This window comes from Mytilus galloprovincialis, chromosome 13, assembly GCF_965363235.1.
Source record: "Mytilus galloprovincialis chromosome 13, xbMytGall1.hap1.1, whole genome shotgun sequence".
Taxonomy (NCBI): Eukaryota; Metazoa; Mollusca; class Bivalvia; order Mytilida; family Mytilidae; genus Mytilus; species Mytilus galloprovincialis.
Genome location: NC_134850.1, coordinates 45,793,102 through 45,820,387, shown reverse-complemented (window position 1 = coordinate 45,820,387; position 27,286 = coordinate 45,793,102). Strand labels below are relative to the sequence as shown.

The window sequence follows — 27,286 nt, the reverse complement described above, 5'->3', positions numbered from 1 at the left end:
AAATATACTGAACAGCCAGAAAATAAATAAGACTGACCGAATTAAACTACAGAAGTAATTTTCATATTTTCAATTAAATTTAATTTTAGTCTTGAATTTAGATGTGTGCAGCAGAAATTGGAAAATCGATTAGTATTTTCAATTGTAAAATTCTGTGATGCAACTTTCCAAGGTGCAACCGTTTTGGTTTCTTCACTTAGAAACCAACGAACACTCTTTTTGATAAATTGTTTATTCTATACTTCATGAAAAAAAAAGATGATCTGATTTAGATTTTTAGTACAAAATATCTAAATTAATCTTATTTTTTAACCACGATATGGGGATCTGGTGTTAAATGTATTGGAATTAAGAAAAACATTTTGTTCGATGCGTTTTTCAATAGTCTTAGTGTAATATTTCAACAAGTTTAAAATTTGATTTATAATCAATTGTATACATCACACTTCTATTTAAAGTTCTGAATGCACACAGATTTATTTTGCATGTAATTACATGGTGTAACATGATTTGCCAATATATCTTCAATATTTTTATAACAATATAATCGCTCTGGTCATCTTAATTATATATATTAACAGTATGTAGTAGACGACAATACACTGGACTGAGAAAAGAAAATACAAATAATCAGATCCAACCCGAATAATGTCAGTCGTTATATTCCGCCGATCTCCGTCTAATCTGAGATTGCTACGTTAGGTTATAGGCCGCTAGAGCGCGCATAATTATTTTAAAAACAGAGCAGAACCCGATCTATCATTCTGTGATCTATAATTATTGTCCTCGTAAATCTGAAAAGTAATGCTGTTTTCATGTATCCTAGGGTTTCTATTTTTCTCATTTTTGAAGACCGTACGGCGATCTTCTATAGTTGCTACATGTAGCATCTGCATAATATTCTGTTGTCTAACTGACAATCACACCACATATCATCTGTGTGCATAGTCCCATTATCATCTCTAAGATACTGAACTCTAATTCTAGTTTAGTTGCAGTTGGATTTTATTTAGAGTTAATTCCTTCTTTATGTTAAACAATTATTTCTTTAACAGTTTTTTTTTTAAATATGTTATTTTGTATGTTATTTTTCTTTTGACAACAAAAAGTCAACAAAAACTCTCTAGATACTTGTTAAAAAGATTAATACATGTATATAGATTAGTTTTGTTGAAAACATTTAACCATCTAACAATACTAATTTGTATTGCAGTATTATGTAAAAGTGCAAATTTGACATTTTTAAAATAAAACTAGATGTGTCAAAGCGACACGAATGGCCCCGTCCCAAAAGGTTGAAAAATCTGCAATTTCAATAACACATGCATGTGGACACAAACCTGATGGTAGTCTCACATATCAAAACTCAACTCAAAATCTGGAGGCGTATAGAAAAAAAATCTGTATAACTGTGATTTACAAGAATTTATCAAAGTCCAAAGCCCGTAATTTCAGCAAAAATTAGCGGAGCGGAATGAAACTTAAACTTGATCTGTAACTCATCATGGTTAACTCACATACCAAAAATCAGCCCAATATCTGAAAGGCGTTTAGAAAAAAGGCCGTATAAATGAGATTTTCAACAATTTCTCAAAGACCAAAGTCCGTAATTTCGGCAAAATTAGTGGAGCGGAACGAAACTTTTAACTTGATCTGTGACTCATCATGGTTAACTCACATATCAAAAATAAGCCCAATATTTGAAGGTGTTTAGAAAAAAACTGCGTATAATTGTTTGTTGCGGAATGACAGAATGACGGAATTACGGAATTACGGAATTTCGGAATTTCGGAATATCGGAGGTAAAACTATATGGCACCGACAACTTCGTTGCGGGGCCATAAAAAAAAACTTTAAATATAATATACAGATTAAAATGTTTAATAAACATATAGAAAATTGCGAATGTATAACACTAGGAACATATTATGCACATTTATGTCTTTAATGAGGTAAAACACAAATCTTTGATAGATCTATTTCCGTAGCATGTCGTATCAAAATGAAAATTATGACACTTGATGAACAAATTTCTGAAACTGTCCTGTATATTCTCCGATTAGCTTTAAAACATTATAAAGTTGTAGAATATCAAATTGTAAAGTTCTGTCAACTTGAACTCTCATGATCATCCAGAGGTTTTGTCATGTGATTGCACTATAAGCCGTGAAATTTTAAGAGCCGGCGCCAGCGCCACCAGAATCCATAGTCTCAAAAACCATCACATCCTTTTAAAAATAGAAAGATAAATTATGTTAACGATACTGCAATGATTTTATCTTTCAGACATAGACACCCATAGACATTAATATTCTCAACAGTTTGATTGAAACTTTTATTCTACACACAACATCTTACCACGAACTTACCAACATACATTGTAAATGTTTTAGAGAGAAATACAAAGAACTTACCAACATAATATTGTAGAGAGAAATACAATTAAGTTACCAATATAAATAATGTACAGAGAAATACCGGTGAACTTATAAAAATTAATGTTGTAGAGAGAAACACCAAGAAATTACCAACATAAATGTTGTACAGAGAATTTCCAGGAACATACCAACATTATGTTGTAGAGAGAAATACACTGAACTTACAAATATATATGTTGTACAGAGAAATCTCACGGACTTACCAACATAGATGTTGAAGATAATAATACCATGAACTTACCAACATAAATGTTGTACAGAGAGGAATACCATGAACTTACCAATATAAGTGGTGTACAGAGAGAAATACCATGAACTTGAAAGTACCAATATAAATGTTGTAGAGAGCAATACCATGAACTTACTAACATAATTGTTGTTCAGCGAAATACCATGAACTTACCAACATAAATGTTGATACGGAGAAATACCATGAGCTTACCAACTTAAATGTTGTAAGTACAGAGAAATACCATGAACTTACCAACTTAGATGTTGTATGTACAGAGAAATACCATGAACTTACCACTTAAGCTTTGTACAGAGAAATACAATAACTTACCAACATAAATGTTGTTCATAGAAATACCATGAACTTACCAACATAACTGTTGTAAATAGAAATACCATGAACTTACCAACATAAATGTTGTAAATAGAAATACCATGAACTTACCAACATAAATGTTGTAAATAGAAAAACCATGAACTTACCAACACAAATGTTGTAAATAGAAATACCATGAACTTACCAACATAAATGTTGTAAATAGAAATACCATGAACTTACCAACATAAATGTTGTACATAGAAATAGTGCCTTCTTCTTCACATCCATACCAGGTACTATGAAATAGAAAGAATACGTTATTGTAGTATACATCTGCTTCACATTTTGCAAGCGAATTAAAATGCACAATAAAGTTAATATTTTGATGAATTGTGGAGTATGGTAAGTGGGGCAGCCATATAAATGGACGTTAAGTGATAAAATATGTCTTTGAGAGAAAAATATGTTTTCTTTTCCCTAAATGTTACCAGCTTTATGACTTTTCACTGAAGATATTCACGATTGTAATAATTTTTTGTTTAACTTATTATGTCAAATTTTCATTTCTTAATAATCAACTGCCATTTTGGAAGAGATGACGAATGGCCGTTGTAGCTAGCTAAAGTGAAAGAAATTTTACACCATATATCATCAATATACAATCTTTGTGTTTTCAGAAGCTTTTTTAGAGACAAAAAGTCAGTCTGGATTATTCCTTTATTACATTAACTTGTAAGTGATAAAGTCATTAAAGTGGATTTTTGTTATATTTTATTCAAAAATAACTCTGTATTTTAGGGACGACATCAAAAGATCGATGTAGGATAAAAAACTTAAATCAAATAGTTTGGGGGTTGGGGGTTGGGGGTCAACATTGCCGCAAGTTTTGTTATTCTAAAATCGATTTTACATATAACCCTATTGGTCAATCAATTTTTCCCAAATTAAGTTAAGAGGGGGGGGGTGTGAGGGTCAGTGAAAAAGCTTTTTTGACTCGAACTGACTTGCCAATTTACCTTCACAGACTAACAGATCCGCTCGTGTACAACATTCCCTTGCCCATCCAGACCACTTTTTGTAAATACGTGAATCTAACTTGTTTTGAGACCTGGCATCAAACACCTGCAATTCAAATCAAATACTATAGTAACAAGTCGTCAATTTGTTTTAAAAAAATCGTTTGAATAGTTTTGAGGGTTGCAGTCTGAATTGTATCGAAACTCATCTCGAGGTTCATGTGAGCACGATATTTGAGATCTATATCTTAATCAGATTGCTAGTGCTGCATTATGGGTGATTTAAATAATCATACATCGTTTTAGAGATCTCCCTGGTGTGGTAGGAAAATGCCTTGTTTTTAAAATCGCAAAAAAATATTAATTTCGGTTTTCAAATCTGATTTATTTATTTATAGCGGTTGTTTGGTAAGTACTTTAAAAACATTGATTAATGAACGTCAGATATTTTATTTACAATAAACATAGTGTTTGGTATTTCTTGTTACATATAAAGTATACTTACATGGAAATTAATGTCTTCAATACAACAAATACAGAAAATTGGGCAACATTTACTCCATATATCATACAACTTCTGACGGTTGGCATCGTAAATTGTGAGATGAGTCTGCCATTTAGATGAGCTAGTGAATTAAAAATATCACAAATATTTACTAAGAATCAAAACGATGATCGAAGATAGTATCTCATTGAAATATGCAGACACACATTGACAAAGTTATCTAAACAGAATACAATGAAAGTTTTTGGGATCTAAATTCAAAACATTTTAAAATAAAAAGAAATTTCAATGGTACCTTTTAATGTCACTTGAAAAGATTTGTTTTCTTCCGAAAAAAAAACCCCTTACTTACTGTTGTCTTATATACCCTATAACAGTCCCTATTGGAGCCTCAACTGTCATTTCCCATCCACATGTCTCACTATCTGCACACCAGCAACACCCTGCACACCATTTAAATTTTCTTTCACAACGAATAACTTCCTGTAACAAAATGTCGATTCATACATTTACTTTTATATTATATAACCGTACGTTATGAAGAAAAGTTTAAGACTCGTAGTTAAGTAAACTTAACTTCTATTTTTAACATCATGTCCATTGTTCCTAAACATACTAATTCGATTTCTTACGTTTTCAAGCTGATTTTTTACTTGTTTCATGTTTTGGAAATGCGAATGGTCTTAGTTTGGAATATTGCGTTCTGGCTTGTTAGCATTTAGTGGTCTTGGAATTGGCAAATCCAAATACCCTTCGAGTTAAAACTCTATATTTCGTTCGAATTTGTTTCTATATCACGCCAATATTGACGAAAACAATTACAGACCCCTTTTTTGTGTTTACCAATAGTTTATAAAAAAAATCTTACCCTGCCGTCATTCGTTGTTATAATTATGCATAATAAAGCCTCGATCTGGACCACAACACATTCGATTACAACACTCTGATTCTGAAAAAAAGAGGAAGAAATTTCAATAAGTTATTCATATTTCTTCAAAATGAGTAAATCTCTGAAAATTAGAGAACACACGTCAACCGTTTCTTTTATCTGCAATGTTCCCACAAAGTTCAGAATTGAAATGAACAATTATAATTGTTCTTTACACTTTCTTTGACTTATAAATGGGAAATAAAGCTTGAAAGTTATAAAGAAACTGGATGGGTGTTCATATAATTCATACCCGCCTATTTTATTTTTTTACGATGACAATGTAGTTTTAGAAATGGTCAGTGTTCTTTTCAAACTATGTTAACTTTTAAATAATTTTTAACGATGTTTGTGTTATCAATAGGTTATTTCACCTTCTTGTGCAAAATATGCTCTCTGCCAACTGCTGTTTTCTATGCTATACCGGTTTGGAATTTCTATTGCTGAATCTGTTATCACTGTAAGAGAGGGAAAATATGTAATAAATAAAGTAGTATTCAGATCAGAAATGAAAAAGAAAATGATTAACAAAAAGACAGGGACCACCAATTTTAGATTTTATAACAACTATTCGTCACCCTTCAGCCTCCAAGAATAAAGAAACGACAAGCAAGCAATTGAAATAAAAGAGGTTCAATACGATAACGTAAAACCATTTACACTAAAAATCCTCCTAACTGATTCATGAAACAACGAACTCAAAATCAAAGTGATTCCTCCGAGATTATTACACACATAATCTACTTGGTTACCCTTTGACTTTAATTCACTCTCAATCTAGTTCCAAACGAAATATTTTCAAATCAAACACACACACATACATGTATCTACAATTGCGCGCGTGAATGTTTGAATTGCGTTCACAAGAAAACAAATAGTACATATTAATTAGAAATCTTTATACTTAATGTAGTGGTTGATTTTTTTTCATCCTCTTCTTCCTCTTCTTCCATATATAGTTAAGACCACCATTTGGTGTATTTTCAAACTGATATGTGGCATGTGTTGTGCAGACAAACCAATATGCATAGTGCAGTTAAAAATAGTATGTACAATTAAAATCGCGCACATTTCTTAATACATCTTTGTCTTCTGCAACTCACACTTGAATGTGTCAAATGAGTTGCAGACTACAGTTGTTGACTGATTGTAAAGATGATTTATCCTACGTCAACTCTCGTCAACCTTCTCGTATAATTTCTATAACTAACTAAGTTTATTCATGAACCTACTTTCTAAAAGATCGACTTTCTGATTGACATATATCTCCTCCATCTGAGCCAAATATTCCAGTCCAGGGGGACATCCTGGGGGAGGGGCTACACCACTGTCTGGAAATCCTTTTTTAGCTTGTCCTGAAAAACACATGTATTGATAAGGTTTATAAATGTACACTATTTTTTTGTGGGAAGTACATCATTTATGTGGATATGCTTCCTGAAAAGACGAACTCGCAAAACATGATCGAGCAATCCAAATTTTACCTAATTAGTTCAGTTTCTTGTCTTAAAATCGAGTTCTATATATTTTTATCATGAATTGAACTTATGACCTTAAATCAAGAGATGTTTGTGTCAATTATCATCATGAGTTGAATCGCAACATTTAGTGTAGTGTGCGTATGAACCTTTTCGTGTTTTTATAAAGAAAACTTACCCGGCTGATTGAGAATAACCTCTGACATCTGCATCCTGATTTAATTCGTGGTGATCGAGTAACAGGTCAAACCACTGCTTGGAAAAAAAGAAATAAGAAAAAACACAATTACAAGTTTGTTGTATGCTTTTAAAAATCGGGGGACGGTTAATTATAGTTGAATGTGTCCTCATGAGTGAAAATAAGAACAAATTACAATAACACTACTAGAAGCTTGTGTATACTTTTAAGTTTTCTGACTTTATGTATACATTTGTGGCAATTTTGCGATATACTATAAATTACAAACGTACCTAGTATTGGTATAATCTATGACCCTCTTTTCTTTGTTTTCTCTGTGATCGTTGGGGCCATTTGAATTAAAAAAGTTTAAACAGAAATATTTAAATTAATAGCTGCAGGGAAAATATGACATCATATGATATCTGTCATGAAATCGGAGAGGCTTGCATGAAAAGAAACACTTTTTTATTTTGTCTACAAATCGCCTGTTAAATTAAAGATAAACAAACACATTTTAGCCGAAAGCAATAGTGTAGCAAATTAAAGGTTCACCTGATAACAGTTGAATAATTTAAATTCACATTGATTAAGAACACAATTTAGTTTGTGTAAAGAATTTCTGGAATCAAAATGTATGATTATTTTTTATATTCAAACTAGACTATATAATTTATTGATTTTAAAATACATATGATCAATAGGACAAACAAACGAAATTGATACGTACATACATTTGATTTTACTTTGGTCAAAACGTTATATTGATTGGTTACAAAAAAAAATGAATGTTTTTGAAGGTAGAAAGGAGATGTAATAACATAAACGGTACCGATTTTTCTGTACCAGATGCGCATTTCGACAATCAATGTCTCTTCACTCGGTGATGATTGAGGTCAAATATTTTGAAATACAAAGCTTGTTAAAAGGATGAAGAGCTATAAACCAAAAAGGACAACAAAAACTATAGCCATAGCCGGACAAGGAATCAGAGCTTTGCACGAGGGGATACATTCCTTAATTTTAAATAATTTCAAACATTTTTTAAAAAGCAAATTTTAATAACACAAAATCCGTATGTTCATGTGGTCACTGTACGGTCTAAACGTACCGTATAGTACACTCTTAAAAAGGATTATACATAACAAAAAGTGAAACATTAAAATTTAGTATTTTGTACATAAAAAAAAAACAGAAAGAAAACTGAAGTGCGTCGATTATTCAAAAGTGTAAATAGATATTATAAACATAATTGAAATTGTATAGTTGTAAGGTTGACTATATACTCATTGTATCTAAAAGTAGGCGCAAGGGCAATAATATTACAAAACATTACCATATCTGGAGCAACAAAATGTCAAATAGTTGTTCCAGTGCGTTCTCATACTTGGTATTTGACCTAGTGTTTTTTTAGTGGGCGATACACAAAACAAGAACGACATTTTGTAATAAGAAATTATTTTTTTACCTCGCTGTTTTATCTGAAGGGAATAAAAAAGAAAAAAAAAAAGAAAAGTCCGTCCAAAGTCAGCATTATTTTTACACATTTGTTTTATATTTTATCCTATTAAATGTTAATGTAACTTTTCAATAACGAATTTTAACACATGATTTATAATGAAATGTACTAAATCACAATACAAAGATTAGATCAGTTTATAGTTCATTGGTTATGAACATGTTAGACGAAATGAACGAATTATAATTCTATATTTATTGCATACTTTGCACTTGGTAACCCAATTATATATAAAGCATATTGGATGAAAATATTTATGTATAATTATGAAAAATAGTCGAGCAAATTAAAATGCTTTCTAACTGATTTTTTTTTTTTTTTTTTTTTTTTTTTTTTTTTTTTTTGCCATAGTCTTGTCATTTTCTTTAATTTTCGCGAATATTTTTAAAATGGGAAAATAAATAATAATTAGTAGCTCTATAGATCGCAGTGATCAATGTGTATAAATGTTAACATAGTATTTGTCAACTGTTATCTTCATGAAATACATGTTGTCGTTTTCAATATTATGGAACTGTTGACACTTTTTTTAAATTTAAATGAAGAACACTTCTCAACAAAAATGTCAATAGCAATTATAGCGTACTCGCATTGTCCATTCATCATTTGTGAAGTAAGATTGTACAAGAAAACTGAAGACATGAACATGATGAAAGCAACATATGCAAAGGTAAATATAGAAATCAAAGCATTGCAGCTAGAAATAAAATATTAGTCATAAATCTGTCGTTGCAACCAGAAATAAAATTCCTTACCGAAGAACAAATATCACAATGAATTATTATAGTAGTTCACACACTTTCCATTCAGGTACCTTTCAATAACATTTGTACGACTTTGCCCCCCGCAGAGCTATAGAAAAACAGTACATTAACGGGTGTTACACGGACTCTTTTTGGACGATACACGGACACTTTTTATGAATAGAATCACTCGTGCATGAACAATGAGTTCATGGGCACTTTAACTTTCAATTAGATTTGAACTTTTTGGTTCACCGACATATTTCCTGTCTTTTTTTAATAAAATATTTACGTTATCATCAATATTTTTTTTAAAACATTTTCAGTAAAATACCATTCATATCAGTATACTTAAAGATTCGTACATTTAACTTAAAAAAAAAGGGGGGGGTATGTTTTTCTCCTAATAAAAAAAAAGATATTTTGATCCCAAATTTTATGAGAAAAAAATTACTATGGTCAACCAGATAACAAATTAATGATCTGCATGATTCCTGATTTTTCGATATATATATATATATATATATATATATATATATATATATATTGGGTGATGGTGTTGTAAAGGTAAATAGTTTATATATTCAGAAAAATACATACCCCTCCCCCTTTTTATGGAGCATGGACATGAATAGTAATTTTGGATAGTGCTGAAAGTGAAGAAATGATGATACCGACGTTTATATTTCAATTAAAAAAGACAGGAAATATGTAAATAAAAATCAAATCTCATCAAAAGATAAAATCCCTATCAACTCACCAATGCACGATTGATCCTATAAATAAAAAGTGTTCGTGTAATACATGTCCAAATGAGCAGCAACTCTTGAAGAAAAACATTCAACTTATGTCAGGCCTCAATTTTGGAAGGTTGGCTGCGATTGGTCATATAGTAACACGTGTTTAATTAATTGCTATCAACACATGCAGAGACCGAGCATGATTTTATTTTTTTAAAAGTATTTGTCTTAATATATACAATAACAGAACAAAATCCTTTTTTTCATAACATTTCACTCACTAATGAAGTAAAAAATTCATTCTTTTGATACATTTATATTGTTATTGAATTTAATTATAAGTTGAATTCAAATCTATCAGGGGCGGATCCAGTCATTTTAAGAAAGGGGTTCCCAACCTAGGAAAAAAGGGGGTTTCAACTATTTGTCCACATTCAAATGCATTGATCGTCTAAAAAATGGGATTCCAACCCCCGGCACCCCCTCCCCTCACTGAATATTAAATTCATGTATTTGACAGCAAACGTGCAATTTTCACGAAATGTTTAAAGGGGGAATGGGGAAATGAAATGGCACATCCTGCAATTTGTTCATCAAAGTAAAGATCACAGCCTGTTTGTTTCAAATCAATTAAGGCAGACTCCCGTTTTCTGTTTCACCCATAAAATTAAACGTTAGCTTACTTACCACTAAAATATTTCTTTAATATATTACATTTCAACGAAGTTGCATTTTAAAAAAGTCTCAAACTTGATAACGTTAATCTTATATAATGTGTTTATTCTATAACTTACATTTACTGATTTGAGGCCATTTAAGTTTCTCGAATGTTCAGTCTTGCAAAATGTAATACTTCTTCCTTGAAACGTCGTACAAGTCAGATACAAAACAAAAGTAACAAAAAAAAACAGGCCGGAAACAACCTGCCGTATAGTTTTTCTGCACTTGTAGTCAGGTCAAGGTCCTCGGCTAGCGCCTCGGACCTTGACCTGACTACTCGTGCAGAAAAACTATCCGGCAACGGTTGTTACCGGCCTGTTTCTTTGTTACCTTTGTATTGTATCTAATACTTAACCGGTTTTCTGTACAGGTAAAGATAATTATGTTTATTTAAATCATTGGTCACATGGGTCAAATGTTTGTTTACTATAAACACGTGTTACCAGGCTGAAGCTAGCGAACAATAACTAACGAACAATAAGCCAGCAAACAATAAGGCGATATATCGAAAAACCAGAAAACAGAATAAGACAACAACGGCCGTTAAATTAAAAAAATTTCAAAAAGGCAGAAAATCCGTCAAAATATAGCAATTCTAACTCAATTTTGAAATGGTTTTTACCCCATCCATTGATAAAACAAGTCACATCTCTTTTTAGGCTAATATTCAGTACCACAATAACTCTGCATCTATCAATGGATTATTTGAAGGTGTATTGCCACCAATGCACCCACTTCAATTTAGAATGATGTAAAAGTAGTCCTACCCTGTAAAATATAGCACCTTTGATGTCATTGTTTAATTAAACTAACATACACATATGCAGAAACGGGGTCGACTTATTCCAGGGCTTCTAGAGAAAAATAATGAGGGGTGTCACGGGGTATGACTATAAAGGTCTTGTAGAGGAGAAACAGGCGCTTCTTTTAAGCAAGGTATCGAAAGGCTTATGTTCAAAAATCTGAAACTAAAGCTCAAAATTTGAAAAAATGGCAAAATAGGGAGTCGGCCTATTCCAGGGCTTCTATTGAAAAATAATGAGGGGTGTCACGGGGTATAATTTTAAAGGTCGTGTAGAGGAGAAACAGGCGCTTCTTTTGCGCCAGGTATCGAAGGGCGCTATGTTCAAAAATCTGTAACTAAAGCTGAAAATTTGAAAAAAAAATGGCAAAAAACAAGGGGGTTGGCTTATTCTAGGGCTTCTAGAGAAAAATATTGAGGGCCGTCACGGGTATGACTATATAGGTCTTGTAGAGAAGAAAAATGCGCTTCTTTTGCGCAAGGTATTGAAAGGCGCTATGTTCAAAAATCTGTAACTAAAGCTGAAAATTTGAAAAAAAATTGGCCAAAAACAGGGAGTCGGCCTATTCCAGGGCTTCTAGTGAAAAATAATGAGGGGTGTCACGGGGTATGACTATATAGGTCGTGTTGAGGAGAAACAGGCCCTTCTTTTGCGCCAGATATCGAAGGACGCTATGTTCAAAAATCAGAAACTAAAGCTCAAAATTTGAAAAAAATTAGGGAAAAAATAGGGGGTCGGCCTATACCAGGACTTCTAAAGAAAAATAATGAGGGGTGTCACGGGTAATGACTATATAGCTCTTGTAGAGGAGAAACAGGCGCTTCTTTTGCGCAAGGTATAAAATAGAGCTATGTTAAAAAAAACTGAAACTAGAGCTCAAAATTTGAAAAAATGGCAAAAAAACAGGGGCTTATTCTATGGCTTCTTGAGAAAAACATTGAGGGGTGTCACGGGTATGAATATATAGGTCTTGTAGAGGAGAAATAGGCGCTTCTTTTAATTTTTCTCTCTTTTTTAAGACATTGTGCACAAATCTGAAACTAGAGTTCAAAATTTGAAAAAATGGCAAAAAAAACCAGGGAGTCGGCCTATTCCAGGGCTTCTAGTGAATAATAATGAGGAGTGTCATGGGGTATGACTGTAAAGGTCTTGTAGAGGAGAAACAGACGCTTCTTTTGCTCAAGGTATTGAAAGGCGCTACATGTATGTTCAAAAATCTGAAACTAAAGCTCAAAATTTGAAACAAATGGCAAAAAAAAAAACAGAGAGTCGGCCTATTTCAGGGCTTGTAGAGAAAAATAATGAGGGGTGTCACGGGGTATGACTATATATAGGTCTTGTAGAGGAGAAACAGGCGCTCCTTTTGCGCAATGTATCGAAAGGCGCTATGTTCAAAAATCTGTAACTAGAGCTAAAAATTTGAAAAAAATGGCAAAAAAGCAGGGAGTCGGCCTATTCCAAGTCTTCTAGTGAAAAATAACGAAGGGTGTCACGGGATATGACTCTATAGATCTTGTAGAGGAGAAACAGGCGCTTCTTTTAATTTTTTCTCAGTTTTTAAGACATTGTGCAGAATTTATCTTTGTTTTAAATTAAATAAAATAACATAACATTTCTTTGCATTTAAGAAAATAATCATCACTGGCAGTTAACCAATCAAAGGAGTCAGGGCCAATTTTGGCCTCAAATTTCAGGTTCTTTTTCAACTGATTCAATTAATTTATGTGAAAGATTTTAACTGGTTTACTCATTAAAAACGCTCCGATTTTAGCTTAAATATGACTTATGTTGTAGGTATAGAACCACTAATTCAGGCCCTGTCGGAAAGAACATAAAGGTATGTTGATTTTTCATCACAAGTCAGGATGAGGTACAGTTTTGACATGAAATAACTGCCACTTTATTTGAACTTAACACAAAGTAGCCATTAATGCTTGAAATTGCAGAATTTAACATAGAAGGCAATAGGGCTATGAATTAGTAGTTTTATACCTATTAAATCTGCCAAAAATTGTCATTTGTCAGATGGTTTTTGTCAAAAATGAAAGTGGCCGCATTGTGTTCTTCCTCAACCTTTATATATGTCATGTATTATAAAACATAACATAACTTACATTTCAATATTAAGAATGAACACAAATGCAGCCACTTTCATTTAAGACGGGAACTGTCTAAACATTTAACTAACTGCTAAAATTTTGAAGATTTTGAAAATTTTAGCATGACTTTATAATGTTAGTACCCGATATATGTGCCTTGTATTGTCTAAACTAACACATATGTATGTAACAGAAGCATTCTACTTTTCGATAAATAACTAAAAGTTAACATTTTATCAATTTTGTAAAACAGCTATATTTTGGAACAAAAAAAGGATCTTTCAGGACCTACTCCTTCCCTATTTGTTTAGGTTTTGGACAAGCTTCATCAACCATGTAACCTCAAATTTCCAAAATATTCTATAGAAACACCAAATTAAAAAAGTGATGCTTTGAAATACCCAAGATACATGTTTATGACCCAAAAATGTTATACTACAATAAAATAATGAATTAATTTACTACAACTGTAAAATTCAAAGGACCATTTTTTCAACCCAATAGTATTTTCGTATGCAAGCGGATGTTACGTACCATGATTTGGTGGTATTACATATATTCAATAGCTTCTAGAGGAAAAAATAATTTGGAGTTTCATGGGGTATAAGCTATACACAAAGACAAAAGTCAAGCATCCCCACGTTTTTTACGAATTGACAAATATTACGATAAGGGACATGGGATCGTTGGACAATTGGTTCCTTAATTAGTGAAGCAGACTGTAAGGACATATTTTTTAGGTTTAAGAAATACACAAGTTGCAAAAAAGGACAATTTAATGAATAGATTGTCACAAAACCACAGGTCCAGTTTAAACACTTTAACGTGTCCATTTTAAGTATGGACCTTCTGAGTTCGTTATGCATGATACTAATGTCATTTCACTTAGAGCACTTCCATTGTAAGTCTGTTAACGTTACCCATAGTTCAATATTCAATATCGGGTAAAACCACCACGTGATTGGATGTAGGTATCCACCCTGCGTCTCATCCATCCAGTTAGTCGTCTGATTTCCTGCTGTGATATTTGCCGCCATTCTCGGTGCAGCAGTGTTTCCAACTGACGTAAATTTTGTACAGATGGTTCGGTTGTCTGGATCCGACGGCATAACGTGTACCAATATGCTCTATGGGATTTAAATCCGAGCTCATGACAAGCTATGGAAGAGCAGTTACTGCTTCACCTTGCAGAAATGCGACTTAGCGTTGTCATCCATAAGAACAGATATTGCAGCTAATAGGTGGTTATCAAAATGAGGTACAACTACTGGCCGAAGAACGTCTCTGATGTATTGATCACAACTATGGTTTCCTCGTACACTGACCAAGTATAATTTGCAGTCATGAGAGATAAATCCCAAAACCATCACAGAGCCTCCACCGTAAAGTACAGTTGCTTCGATGTTACTTGTGGTATATGCTGTATTTTTATGTCTCCAAACTCTCAATCTTCCGTCTGTTACATGCAGAAGAAACGGGCTCTTGTCTGACCAATGGATCTTGCACCAGATCTTCAAGTTCCAACCACGACGAGCGAAGCACCATACAAAATGTCGGTCAGTTAACATTGGACGTCTTAAGCTTATTACCCATCTTGACTTCAGTTCTGATTTTAACCGGTTCCTCACGGTTGATAGCTGTCTATGAATTAACCATTCTCTTTTAAGAACAGGACTTGTTGCGAATTACATTCGTCTAGACAGGCATTGCAGTGCCCTGTCTTCACGTTGCGATGTTACTAATTATCTTGGCAAGTCTTTAACGTTATTGGTTTGGATGTGTTTCCGCACAAGCCTGCTGACTACAGTATACTGGTAGCCTCTCTGACATCCAATAGCTTATATAACCCTGATGTCGATAATCTGCCTTCTTTGAGCTCTTATATTCGTCTTCTTACCAGCTTCACAGAGTGTGAATAAAATGTTCAAATCGCCGGCCTTAAGTACTAAAATTTGAAGCACGTGGAAACTGCATTTTATAATTAAAATGGGATGCCTTGTTCACCTGTAGGATACGTCGATATCTTAATAACCGGTCAAACCTGTATGGTCACATCTTCTTAAGGAACATTGATCTTGTTCAAATCTATGTTTATATTCAAATTGGCATTTTGTTAACAGTTAATTTAGAATTATATATAGAATTATAGCTCAAGTCAACACAGAAGTGCTGACTACTGGGCTGGTGATACCCTCGGGGAAATAAATCTCCGCCAGCAGTGGCATCGACCCAGTGGTTTCAAATAAACTCATCATAAATACCAGACGCGCGTTTCGTCTACAAAAGACTCAATAGTGACGCTCGAATCAAAATAATGGTTGAAAGGTCAAAATAAAGGACGAAGTTGAAGAGCATTGAGGACCAAACATTCCTAAAAGTTTTGCCAAATACAGGTAAGGTAGTCTATTCCTGAGGTAGAAAAGCCTTAATTTTTCAAAAACTCAAAGTGGTGTTAACAGTTACTTCATAATTAAGATCATATCAATGATAACTCAAGTCAACACAGAAGTGCCGACTACTGGGCTGGTGATACACTCGGGAAATAAATCTCTACCAGCAGCTAGTGGCATCGACTCAGTGGTTGCAATTAAACTCATCATAGAAACAAGGATTTAAATTTTATATTTACGCCAGACGCGCGTTTCGTCTACAATATACTCATCAGTGAATGTCATGTGAAGTGTCATGTGAAGGGCAAATAGGCGCATCGTTTGCGCAAGGCGTCAAGAGGTGCAATGTTTAAATATGTCGAAAGGAACTAAAAGGAGTAGGTCAGTAAGACCCCTTTGTGACCCCAAAATAAAGTAGTTTTACAAATTTGTTAAAATTTAAACTTTTAGTTATTTATTGAAAATGAGAATGCTTCTGCTTCATAAATATGGACTGTTTTTGACAACACAACGCATATCTATCGGGTACTAGCATCATCAAGTCATGCTAAATTACCGAAATCTTCACAATTAAACTTTTTAGTTAAATTTTAGACGGTTTCCGTCTCAAATGAAAGTGGCCGCATTTGTGTTCATTCTTAATATTGAACTGTAAGTTTTTTTTTTATGATAATACATAACATATATAAAGGTTGAGGATGAACACAGATGCGGCCACTTTCTTTTTTGACAAAAACCATCTGATAAGTGACATTTTTTGGCATATTTGATAGATTTTTCATATTTAAGCTTGAATCGGAGCGTTTTAAATGACGAAATCAGTTAAAATCTTTCACATAAACTAATTGAATCAACTGAAATAGACACTTAAGTGTTTAACATGTTTAAAAAGTGTCCAAAATCTTTCGTCAGATGAACTTGACATTTGAGGACAAAATCGGCCCTTACCGGATCTACTTCTTTAACGAAGAACAAATCCAACTCAACTGTCAGACAAGAACGTGAAAACCTTTAAAAAACATATCAGAGTCAGCAAAGACTAATTTTGAATTTCTTGTCATATAAAGTCATAATTTCCCCATCCGAATAACATGATAAAAGAGATTGTAAAATGTGTAATGTAAGTACTGATAAAGAGAATTCTGAATACTGGCTGAATTTCTTTTTCAAGGGTATGTTAAAAAGAAAACGACGAAGATGAAAAAACGTTAGTTCGAAGGCCAGCTGGTATACAACCTAAAGTTCAATATACACTTACAGACTTAATAGACAGTCTACTTTTTATTATTTCAACAGTTTATTCATATCAGAGGTTTTGTTCCAGAATAAAACAAAATCAGCAAAGAGTACTGCATTGCTAAAAAGATATGATAGTAAAACTACATACAGACCAGTTAACTTTATCAATGACAATACAAGCGCCACAACCTTAAAGACGATATAAATACCCTCGTCCAAGTGTGGGCATTGTCTGATAAAAATAAATGTATATAAAAAAAGAAACGTTACTTTGCTTTTTAAGTAAAATATATTAAATATATTAGTTTGTAATATTTTCAAGATTAAAACTAATGACCTGAAAAATTTATCTATGATCATTTAATAATTTGTTAAAAATTCGAAGATAACGTTACGCCATTTAGCGATTTCAAACAAATATGCATTTTTTCAATCATTTACCTTTATAGAGATGGAATTGAGTTGTCATTTTGATCATTAAATGTGTCGAGCACTATTGTCGCATTGAAAAATTGAAATCGTTACACGTCAGGCAATGCTACGTCTACATCATAGTGAGAGAGAACGACCTATTGGGATGTAAGCAGCAAAAAAGACTCTATTACAGGTTGCAGTTCATCTCAATGTCTCTAGAATGACTATTGAAAGGCGCTCAAGACTCGTCTTAGAGATACTGGTACGACATATTAACGTTCCCGAGGTTGCAGACCACGTGAAACGAAGTTACGTGAAGATTGGCACATCCGCATAATTCATCTCCAGAATCGATTTGGACAAACTCATGGAAGAAACAAAAATAGGCTCTCAGCCCAAACAGTTTGTAACCCACTTCAGTTAGTCAGCCTAAGAGCTCGTCGTTCGTTGAAGTGACCTATCCTTACTCAGCATCGAAGGATTCTCGAGTTAAATGGATAGGGTACGGATTCGATTAAATAGACTAACATGGAGACAAATCCTTTTTACCGATGAATCGAAATTCATCTTGACATTTATCGACGGCAGAGCCATGGTCTACCGCAGGTGCAATGCATGATTTTCTGATGCGTGCGTACAGGAAACCGATTGGCTTTAAGGTGGCGAATTTATGGTATGGGACGGAATTGCCTACATACGTTGCATCATACCCATATGCATACCTCTCGCAAATACCACACACATGGCGTTTACTATGTGTGCACTCAATGTAATGTCACGTCACTTTACATCTTTCTATGACTTATACATCTATCACATAGTTAGGAAGTCCTTTATTTCTATTTTAAGAAAGGAAAAGTAATACAAAGCTGAAAGCCATTTGTTCCGGAAATAAACGAGCACTTACAAGACTTTGGAAGAATTTTGGATACATAACTCGATAGTTTCGATATAGAAATTGAGGAAGTCACAGGTATTTTAGATTCCGTGTCACAGAAAAGTGAAATTTAGATAGGTCTTAATGATAAAGTTGCAGAAGCTTGCTCGGATGAAAAGGTAGTGGAAGAGATTCAGCAAACAAATCAGTATATGTTCGTTAAGATTAAGAAATCCGTCAAATTAGATTTTTTTATTCAATCCTCACAATCATCTAGTCATAATATACCCATCAATACTACCGTTTTTCAAGCTAGCAATGTTACTGCCTCTAATACACCCATATATATCATAATTTCACTCGCAGACAATAGTGAACCCGCAAGTGACTCCTTTTCAATAGCACCCGCACGCCAATTCAATTGATGCACGTCGACATCTCTTGTTCAATAGAATGCAGCATAGATTCATACTATTTACTCTGCTTTATCAGAGAAAACCGCTGAACTATTGGTTACTAGTAGTCACCTTTAAATTCTTAAAAACCTTTACAGTCTTGGAGAATCATCAAGAATATGGACCTTCTAGAGAGGTTAGTCATACCCCGTGACACCCCTCATTATTTTTCACTAGAATCCCTGGAATAGGCCGACTCCCTGTTTTTTTTGCCATTTTTTTTCAAATTTTGAGCTCTAGTTTCAGATATTTGAACATAGCGCCTTTCGATAGCTTGCGCAACAGAAGCGCCTGTATCGCCTCCACAAGACCTATATAGTCATACCCCGTGACACCCCTCATTATTTTTCTCTAGAAGCCCTGGAATAGGCTGACCCCGTTTCTGCATATTTGTTTGTTAGTTTAATTAAACAATGACATCAAAGGTGCTATATTCTACAGGGTAGGACTACGTTTACAAACGTTTTAAATTGAAGTTGGTGTATTGGTGGCTACACCTGCAAATAATCCGTTGATAGATGCAGAGTTATTGTGGTACTGAATATTAGCCTAAAAAGAGATATGACTTGTTTTATCAATGGATGGGATAAAAACCATTTCGAAATTGAGTCAAAAGTGCTATATTTTAACGGATTTTCTGCCTTTTTGAATATTTTTTGATTTAGCGGCCGTTGTTGTCTTATTCTGTTTTTTGGTTGATCGATATATCGCCTTATTGTTCGCTGGCTTATTGTTCGCTAGCTATTGTTAGCTAGCTTCAGCCTGGTGTTTGTGCTTATACATAGCAAATGTTTTGTGATTATGGTTGCATGTACAATGAAGTAATTATTAACTTGGCGAATATGGTAGCTGTTTTTTTTTTCTGCGTTTTTACTCCATTCACTGCTTTTTTGTCTCCATTCACGTCATTTGGTATCTGAGGTTAGTTGTCTCATTGGCAGTTATACAATAAGTGTCATGCCAAAAAATGACTTACATGTTCCCGTCTTTCCACCAACAATACGGTAAGGTCCACGTTTAATGGTCGCACATTTTCTTTAAATTTTGAAACTGATATTACTTGAAAAACAAACAGTATTATTTATTTACTCACATGAAACAAACCGGGATGCAGTATTCATTACGTAGGTGAAACTGGACGATATTTATCGAAACGCACGCAAGAACACCTGTATCGTTTTAAAAGACCCAATAAATTCAAAAGTATCATTTATCACCATCTTAAGAAGCACAATCATCCTATTAGATATTTAACAGTTCAACCTTTAGAAGAAGTAAATAAGCAGCCTGGTGAATCTCATTCAAAGTTTGTTCGATCACGGAAAATCATTGAATTAAATTGGATTAAAAAATTACAGACAGTCTACCCTCTCGGTCTTAATGGTAGTATCTTCTAAAAGAGAGCCGTGGTGTAGTGGTTAGTGCATCGGACTACTAACACAAAGGTTCCTGGTTCGATTCCCGTCTGGGATGAAAATTTCAGGAACTGAATATTCGGCTCTCCCTTGACACCATTTGCGAGTATGGTCTCGAGGAAACGATGATAGTCCGTCGGAAGGGGACGATAAATGGCTGACCCGTGTTAAGAGAGAGCCATATCTCTTGCACGTTAAAGACACCCTTGTAGATTTCGAAAAAGAGCAGGCTAATGCCGCTACAAGGCAGCACTCGCACCCGCAAAGTGGAAAGGGATTAATATAAGTTGCAAAACTTGTTTCCCAATCCACTATAAATAAATATGTTTAAACTAATGGTAGTATCATTGGAATTTGTAATCATATATCAAGAACCGATTCTGTTAACATTTTGGATATAGTTTCTAAAACTGTTCGTAAAAATCGTTCTCATGGACGTAGAAAAATCGCAATCAAAGAAAATTTCGGACCAACAATACAAATATTTCGGACCTAATTTTTATTTCAAAAAACAACGGTTAACCAAGCTCTGTTCTTTACCTATAAATAAATTAAATTAAATTTTAGAGGATTGCAACAAAATTTCATATTGCAGTCCTCAGTATGAAATCGTTCAAATTATAATGGCATATTGTTATTCTTAACTGTTTCCAAAAATTGATCGACCTGAAGATCACAAAAAACATTTTATTAAAATAAAGTATGTCAATAAAGGTTCTGATTTTGTAAATATTGCCGGTATTTTTAACGACCATTCTGTTAAAGACCAAAATCCTGGATATTTTGATAATACTGAACTCCCTCTTATTTGTTATATTTACAAGAAATCTACCCGGAAATATGTATTTAATTATAGCCAATTGTGTAAAGATGTAAATATCAGTGAAAATACACATATGTCATGTAATTGCAGTAATTCCGAATACACTTATTGCCCCATTTCCCATGTCATAACAGGAGACCTTAACATCGTTCGCGACCGAGAGTTAAAATCATTCCTCAGTAAAGGACCTAAATATCGTCCCCCGTCAATTATAAGTTGGAATGAGTGTCGTAATATCATCCACGACTCACTCCGTACCTATTGTGTGAAATGGGTAAAACGGGAAAAACCTGACAAACAATCTTTGGACTCTTTTTTGAATTCAGTAATGAGGATAGTTGATATTCGAATACAACATTTTAAAGAACATTTTACTCTTAACAACAACCATAAAAACCCTATTTCGCGTATCAAACATAAATTAAAAGAGCTAGCTGAGGAATTTGTTTTTATCCCGGCTGATGAAGCTGCTAATAATATCATTATTGTTTGACGTAAATTTTATATTGAGGTTCTGCAAAAGGAAATGACGAATTCACCAACATTCCAACTGACTTCATTTTCAGAAAACGACAACTGTAACAAACACAAACTTTTAGCTACTTCTTTACAAGCAGAACCAAATACATGAAAGTCCCAACTATGTACTGAATTCCGAAGCTACACAAAACACCTTAAAAATATAGATTTATTTCATCTTCAAGCCATTGTTCCACTACTAAATTGTCTATGTTCAAATAAGTCTTTTGAAAAGAGTGGAATTAATTTCTTTTGGAGTGTCAAAAACTCGTTGGAAGTACTTGATAAATTGCATGCATATATTTGTGATTTTGAATCTGTTCAAAGTTTTGATTTTTCTACCCTACATACCACTTTGCCTCATATTCTCATTAAGAAAAAATTCACATCCCTAATTAACTGGGCATTTAAAAAATCAGACTGCGAGTACATATGTTCAAACTCTTTTAGGTCATTTTTTAGTAGCAATAAACTAAAGCAATGTGTCAATTGGACATGCTTTGATACTATATATGCGCTTGAATTTTTACTTGATAACATTTTTGTCCGCTTTGGAGATTCCGTACATCGTCAAGTTATTGGAATTCCAATGGGGACTAACTGTGCACCACTTATTGCGGACCTGTTTTTGTATTGTTATAAGTTACAATGTATGACTAAAATTAGCAAAGACTCATCGAGACAACATTTGATACAAAAATTTAACAAAACTTTTAGATATTTGGATGATATATTGGCTCTTAATAATGACGACTTTAGTATGTATACTAAAGAAATTTATCCTGTTTAACTTACTTTAAATAAAGCTAATACTAACAATGACCACTGCCCTTTCCTCGATCTTGATATCTTTATCGTTAATGGGAAGCTTAATACAAAAATTTATGATAAAAGAGATGATTTTTTATTTCCTATCGTTAATTATCCATTTTTAGATGGTGACGTTCACTTGTCACCATCTTATGGTGTTTATATATTTCAACTTGTACGATTCGCTTGTGTATGTAATAACGTATTAGATTGATTTTAGCGAGAGAAATTTATGTATTAATGAATAATTATTACACCAGGATTTTCAATATCACAAACTAGTCAAAACATTTACTAAATTTTATCATCGGTATAAGGAAATAATTCGTAAATATAACTCAACATGCAGACATCTTAGGTGTTTCACATCCAATCTTTTATGGTAATATTCTTTACAAAGCACACAAATGTCAGTATTCACCCCAAAAGCTTACAAAACCTTTAAACAGACTTATTAAGGAAGGCTATAGTTACGATACTGTTGTCAGAATAAAGATTGCATATTTTGGCTTTAATATTGATTCACTTATAGGTTCTTCGCATCGGAACTAAACACATTTATTTAAAAAAAAAAAACAGTTGTTGGCATGACACGTGTTATGTTCTTCTCATATATTTTATGATAGTATGATACTAAACCCCTAACGGAAGGGATTGTGCCTGATATTCATATGATGAACACATAATCTTTCAATCAGTTTAATTGAGGTATGGAGCTGGAATGCAAGTTAACTGCTAGTAGTCTGTTGTTATTTATGTATTATTGTCATTTTATTTATTTTCTTTTGTTACATCTTCTGACATCGGACTCGGACCTCTCTTTTGAACTGAATTTTAATATGCGTATTGTTATGCGTTTACCATGTTTACTTTTCTACACTGGCTAGAGGTATAGCCTTTGGTAGTCTTGTATGATTTTTAATTTTAGTTTCTTGTGTATAATTCGGAGTTTGTATGACGTTCATTATCACTATACTAGTATACATTTTTTTAAGGGTTCAGCTGAAGGACGCCTCCGGGTGCGGGAGTTTCTCGCTACATGGAAGACCCATTAGTGGCCTTCGGCTGTTGTCTGCTCTATGGTCGGGTTGTTGTCGCATTGGCACATTCCCCATTTCCTTTCTCAAAACTGCTTTGTATTTGACCATTGCAAAACTCTCAAATTCTGAAATTTCAACCCCTTTAAATGTGAATAGAACTGCAAAACACTTTTGATACAGCAGCTTTTTTAATAAAAAAAAATGTCATAATATGAATGAAAGACACGTTCCTTGAGGCCTATCATGCACAAAAAACTTTGTTCATAACAAAGAGTTTCATCCCTGTTGCTCGTTATTTATGCATGCGCATCAGAGATGCATTCAGTCAAATTACTATACAATTTAACGAATTTTCTTAATATTATTTACAAACGGATATTGTTTTTGACATACACATATACAGTAAATGCTGCTTATATGTTACACTACATGATAGGATGTACAATGTTGTTAAAAAGCAACAACAGCTATACAGTGTTAGAAGTAATTTTTAGTTTATCAGAAATATACGAGTAAATCGTAACCAAAGGTTTATGATTCAATACAACAGACGCGCGTATTGTCTACAGAGCACTCATCAGTTTCGACCATTCTGTAGGATATTTCCATTTTTCTACAAAATTGTTCTTCCCAATTAGAACCATTATCAATAAATGACAAATAAAGGCAACAGTAGTATACCGATATTCAAACTCATAAATCCATGGACAAAAAACAAAAACGGGGTAACAAACTAAAACTGAGGGAAACGCATTAAATATACGAGGAGAACAACGACACAACACTTCAATGTAACACACACAGAAACGGACTAAGCACCAGACAAAATCCCACGAGAATAACAAATATAACATCAAAACCAAATACATGAATTTGGGATAGACAAGTACCGTGCCACGTCTTATCGCAATGTGAATTTACACTCAAAAATAAGAGAAAACAAACGACGCAACGTTAAAATGTAACACATACAGAAACGAACTATAATATAACAATGGCCATATTCCTGACTTGGTACAGGACATTTTTAAAGAAAAAAATGGCGGATTGAACCTGGTTTTGTGGCATGCCAAACCTCCCCTTTTATAGCCATGTGAAATATAACATTAAGATGACAACTCAACACTACAGGACTACAATATAAATAAATTGGAGAATACAATTGACAAAGAAACACACGAACAACAGCCAACAAAAGGCAACAAGTTGAACATTTTAATACGCCAGAAGTGCATTTTATCCACACAAGATCTACTAGTGATGCCCAGATACAAAAGTTTGAAAGCCGAAACAAGCACAAAGTCGAACAGCATCGAGGACCAAAAGATCAAAAAAGTTGTGCCAAAAACGGCCAGGGTTGTCTGTTAGTTACCAGAACATCCTTATCATTTAGAATAATTTATACTTTTGCAAACAGTAAATTTATAAAATTAATAAACAAAAGCTGTACATGATAGAACTGAAATATTAACTAATTACAGGAAACAACTGAAATACATTACATAACCAGACATTTGCAACACAATATGTAGACACATCCGAATATGTTTAAACCTCAACGCCAAGTGACGTCATATTTGAAATTGTAAAAAATGACAAAAAATGATAACGTCATTTGAATTTGTAAAACAGATCATCAAAAAATGAAAAATGACGTCATTTGAATGAATAAGATAGAACTAGGACTGACCCAAGATTACATTTGAACTAAATACTGATATTTCACTTAATAACAATGCACATTTCAATATTTATTAATAGCAAACTAAGGCAGCAATTAACTATATTATAAAGCTATGTCCGGTTTGTTTTGAATCTCACTTCAAACGTAAAATATCGCACTGATTACGTTGAACAAAATAAAATCTAATAAATGAATGCGGTGATTAATATTATTTACCATAACACATAAATATTTGCATATGAACTGAAACATGAACTAGGGCTGTTTTTGATTAATAAATCCCAAAACATCAGTTATCGTTGTTAGGTGTCACGGTGGTATCCGGTGGTTGTTATCATTCACGTCATTTGGTATCTGCATGAGAGCAAATTGTCTCATTGACAGTTATACAACTCCTTGGTATTTGACCAACGAACAAAAAATCGTCCTGTTCAGAAAAGTAACACGAGGAACCATTTACTTTGTTTTAGGAAAATATGTTTTATGTACGTAATCCCTAATTAACTAAAGAGATGATTGAACTATGTTGTTTTGAGCATTTAAACAACAAGCACAATTTAGAAGAACAATTATATCGTATAATGTGACATGGGAAGTGTTACCTTTTCTAGCATGAATATATGGAAACATATAATATATTGAATCAAATATAGTTATATCATGAAAAATTCTGACCTAAAATACTGTGGATTAACTATTTTTTGTTCGGTATGATTAGTTACATAGTGTGTTAGTGACTTAATATGGAATTTACTGACCCCGTATATATCATATTAAGTCACTGGCACACTATGTAACGAATTTATCTTACCGACTGTCTTTATTTGTTGAATGTAGACTAGAGTTGTCTCATTTGCTATCATAACATCTTCTTATTTCTATATTAAAGTGTTCAAGTGTTCAATTTTAAGAACCTTCTTCAATTGGTCTGCCCTTAAAAAAAAATAATGCAAACAATAACTTTTTCTTATCAACAACCTTAATATAACAATATTAAGGTGGTATATTAAGGTGTTAATATACAGGGAGATAACTCTGTAAAATCAGCTAAACGTTTTAATTTTTAATTACGTTGTGTTGTTAAAGAAATATTAAGCTTCTCAATGATCAATATAAGTGTTTGTCAAACTGCTATATAACCAGTGTAATTTTTCTGATAAAACGGTTGGTTAAAATTTTTTGAAATTTTTATATTTTTGTAAAAGGGTCAAAGTAAATACTTTGTCAAAATTTTAAGAAAATTAAACGAGCCAAATTAATTTTAGATAAAGTGTTGGGTACCACCTTAAACAGAACTTTCGATACTTTTGAATAATAATACAGTGCCAAAGTCGTAATCCACTACTAACCGTGTATTGAATTAAGCCCCGCCTCCCTACTAACCTAATATTGAATATACACGGTCTCATAGAGGACGCTGTTAACCAGTCACATTCCTAGAAATGTATAGGAGGTAAGATAATATGTTTTTATGTAGTTGTTTTGTTGAAACATTTATTGTTTTACAGTGATGACGATTATATTACAATGTTGACTGCTGTACCCGGATTTTTCGGCGTTTTAGTTATTATGTCTGTTTGCTTTGCTCAAACATTATTGTCAATATAGAATTCTATGGAACTGTCATTCGAGTTGGAGGTTTCACTAGCTATAACACCTGGTTTAATCAACCATGTTATACATTTAGGTAGATACCTGTTCTAAGTCAGAATTGTGACAGTTGCTTACCATCCGTTAGATGTGTTTGAGCTTTTAATTTTGACATTTTAAAAAGATTTTTTCCGTTTTGAATTTCTCAGAATTTCGGTATTTTTGTTATTTACTTTTCAACACATGTAAACAAACACACATATTTGTCTTTTTATACAACTTATTAAACGAAACAATGCAATAGAATGTTTTA

General features: G+C 33.1%; 1 protein-coding gene across 2 annotated transcripts; it reads right to left on the bottom strand.

The window, feature by feature from the left end:
- Positions 1-1,865: 1,865 nt before the first annotated feature.
- LOC143057695 (phospholipid scramblase 3-like) lies at positions 1,866-9,441 on the bottom strand. 2 transcript variants are annotated; one of them, XM_076231056.1, is made up of 10 exons: positions 9,368-9,441; positions 7,094-7,167; positions 6,670-6,792; positions 5,812-5,895; positions 5,378-5,458; positions 4,862-4,992; positions 4,510-4,630; positions 4,005-4,110; positions 3,229-3,284; positions 1,866-2,228 (listed from the first exon to the last, which is right to left on the bottom strand). In XM_076231056.1, the coding sequence occupies exons 6-10, from the start codon at positions 4,909-4,911 to the stop codon at positions 2,175-2,177; spliced, it is 387 nt and encodes a 128-aa protein (XP_076087171.1). In that variant the 5' UTR covers positions 4,912-4,992; positions 5,378-5,458; positions 5,812-5,895; positions 6,670-6,792; positions 7,094-7,167; positions 9,368-9,441; the 3' UTR covers positions 1,866-2,174. The 2 variants fall into 2 exon arrangements, with proteins under 2 accessions (XP_076087171.1, XP_076087172.1); XM_076231057.1 differs by lacking the exon at positions 9,368-9,441 and adding an exon at positions 7,387-7,483.
- Between the last annotated feature and the right edge of the window lie 17,845 nt (positions 9,442-27,286).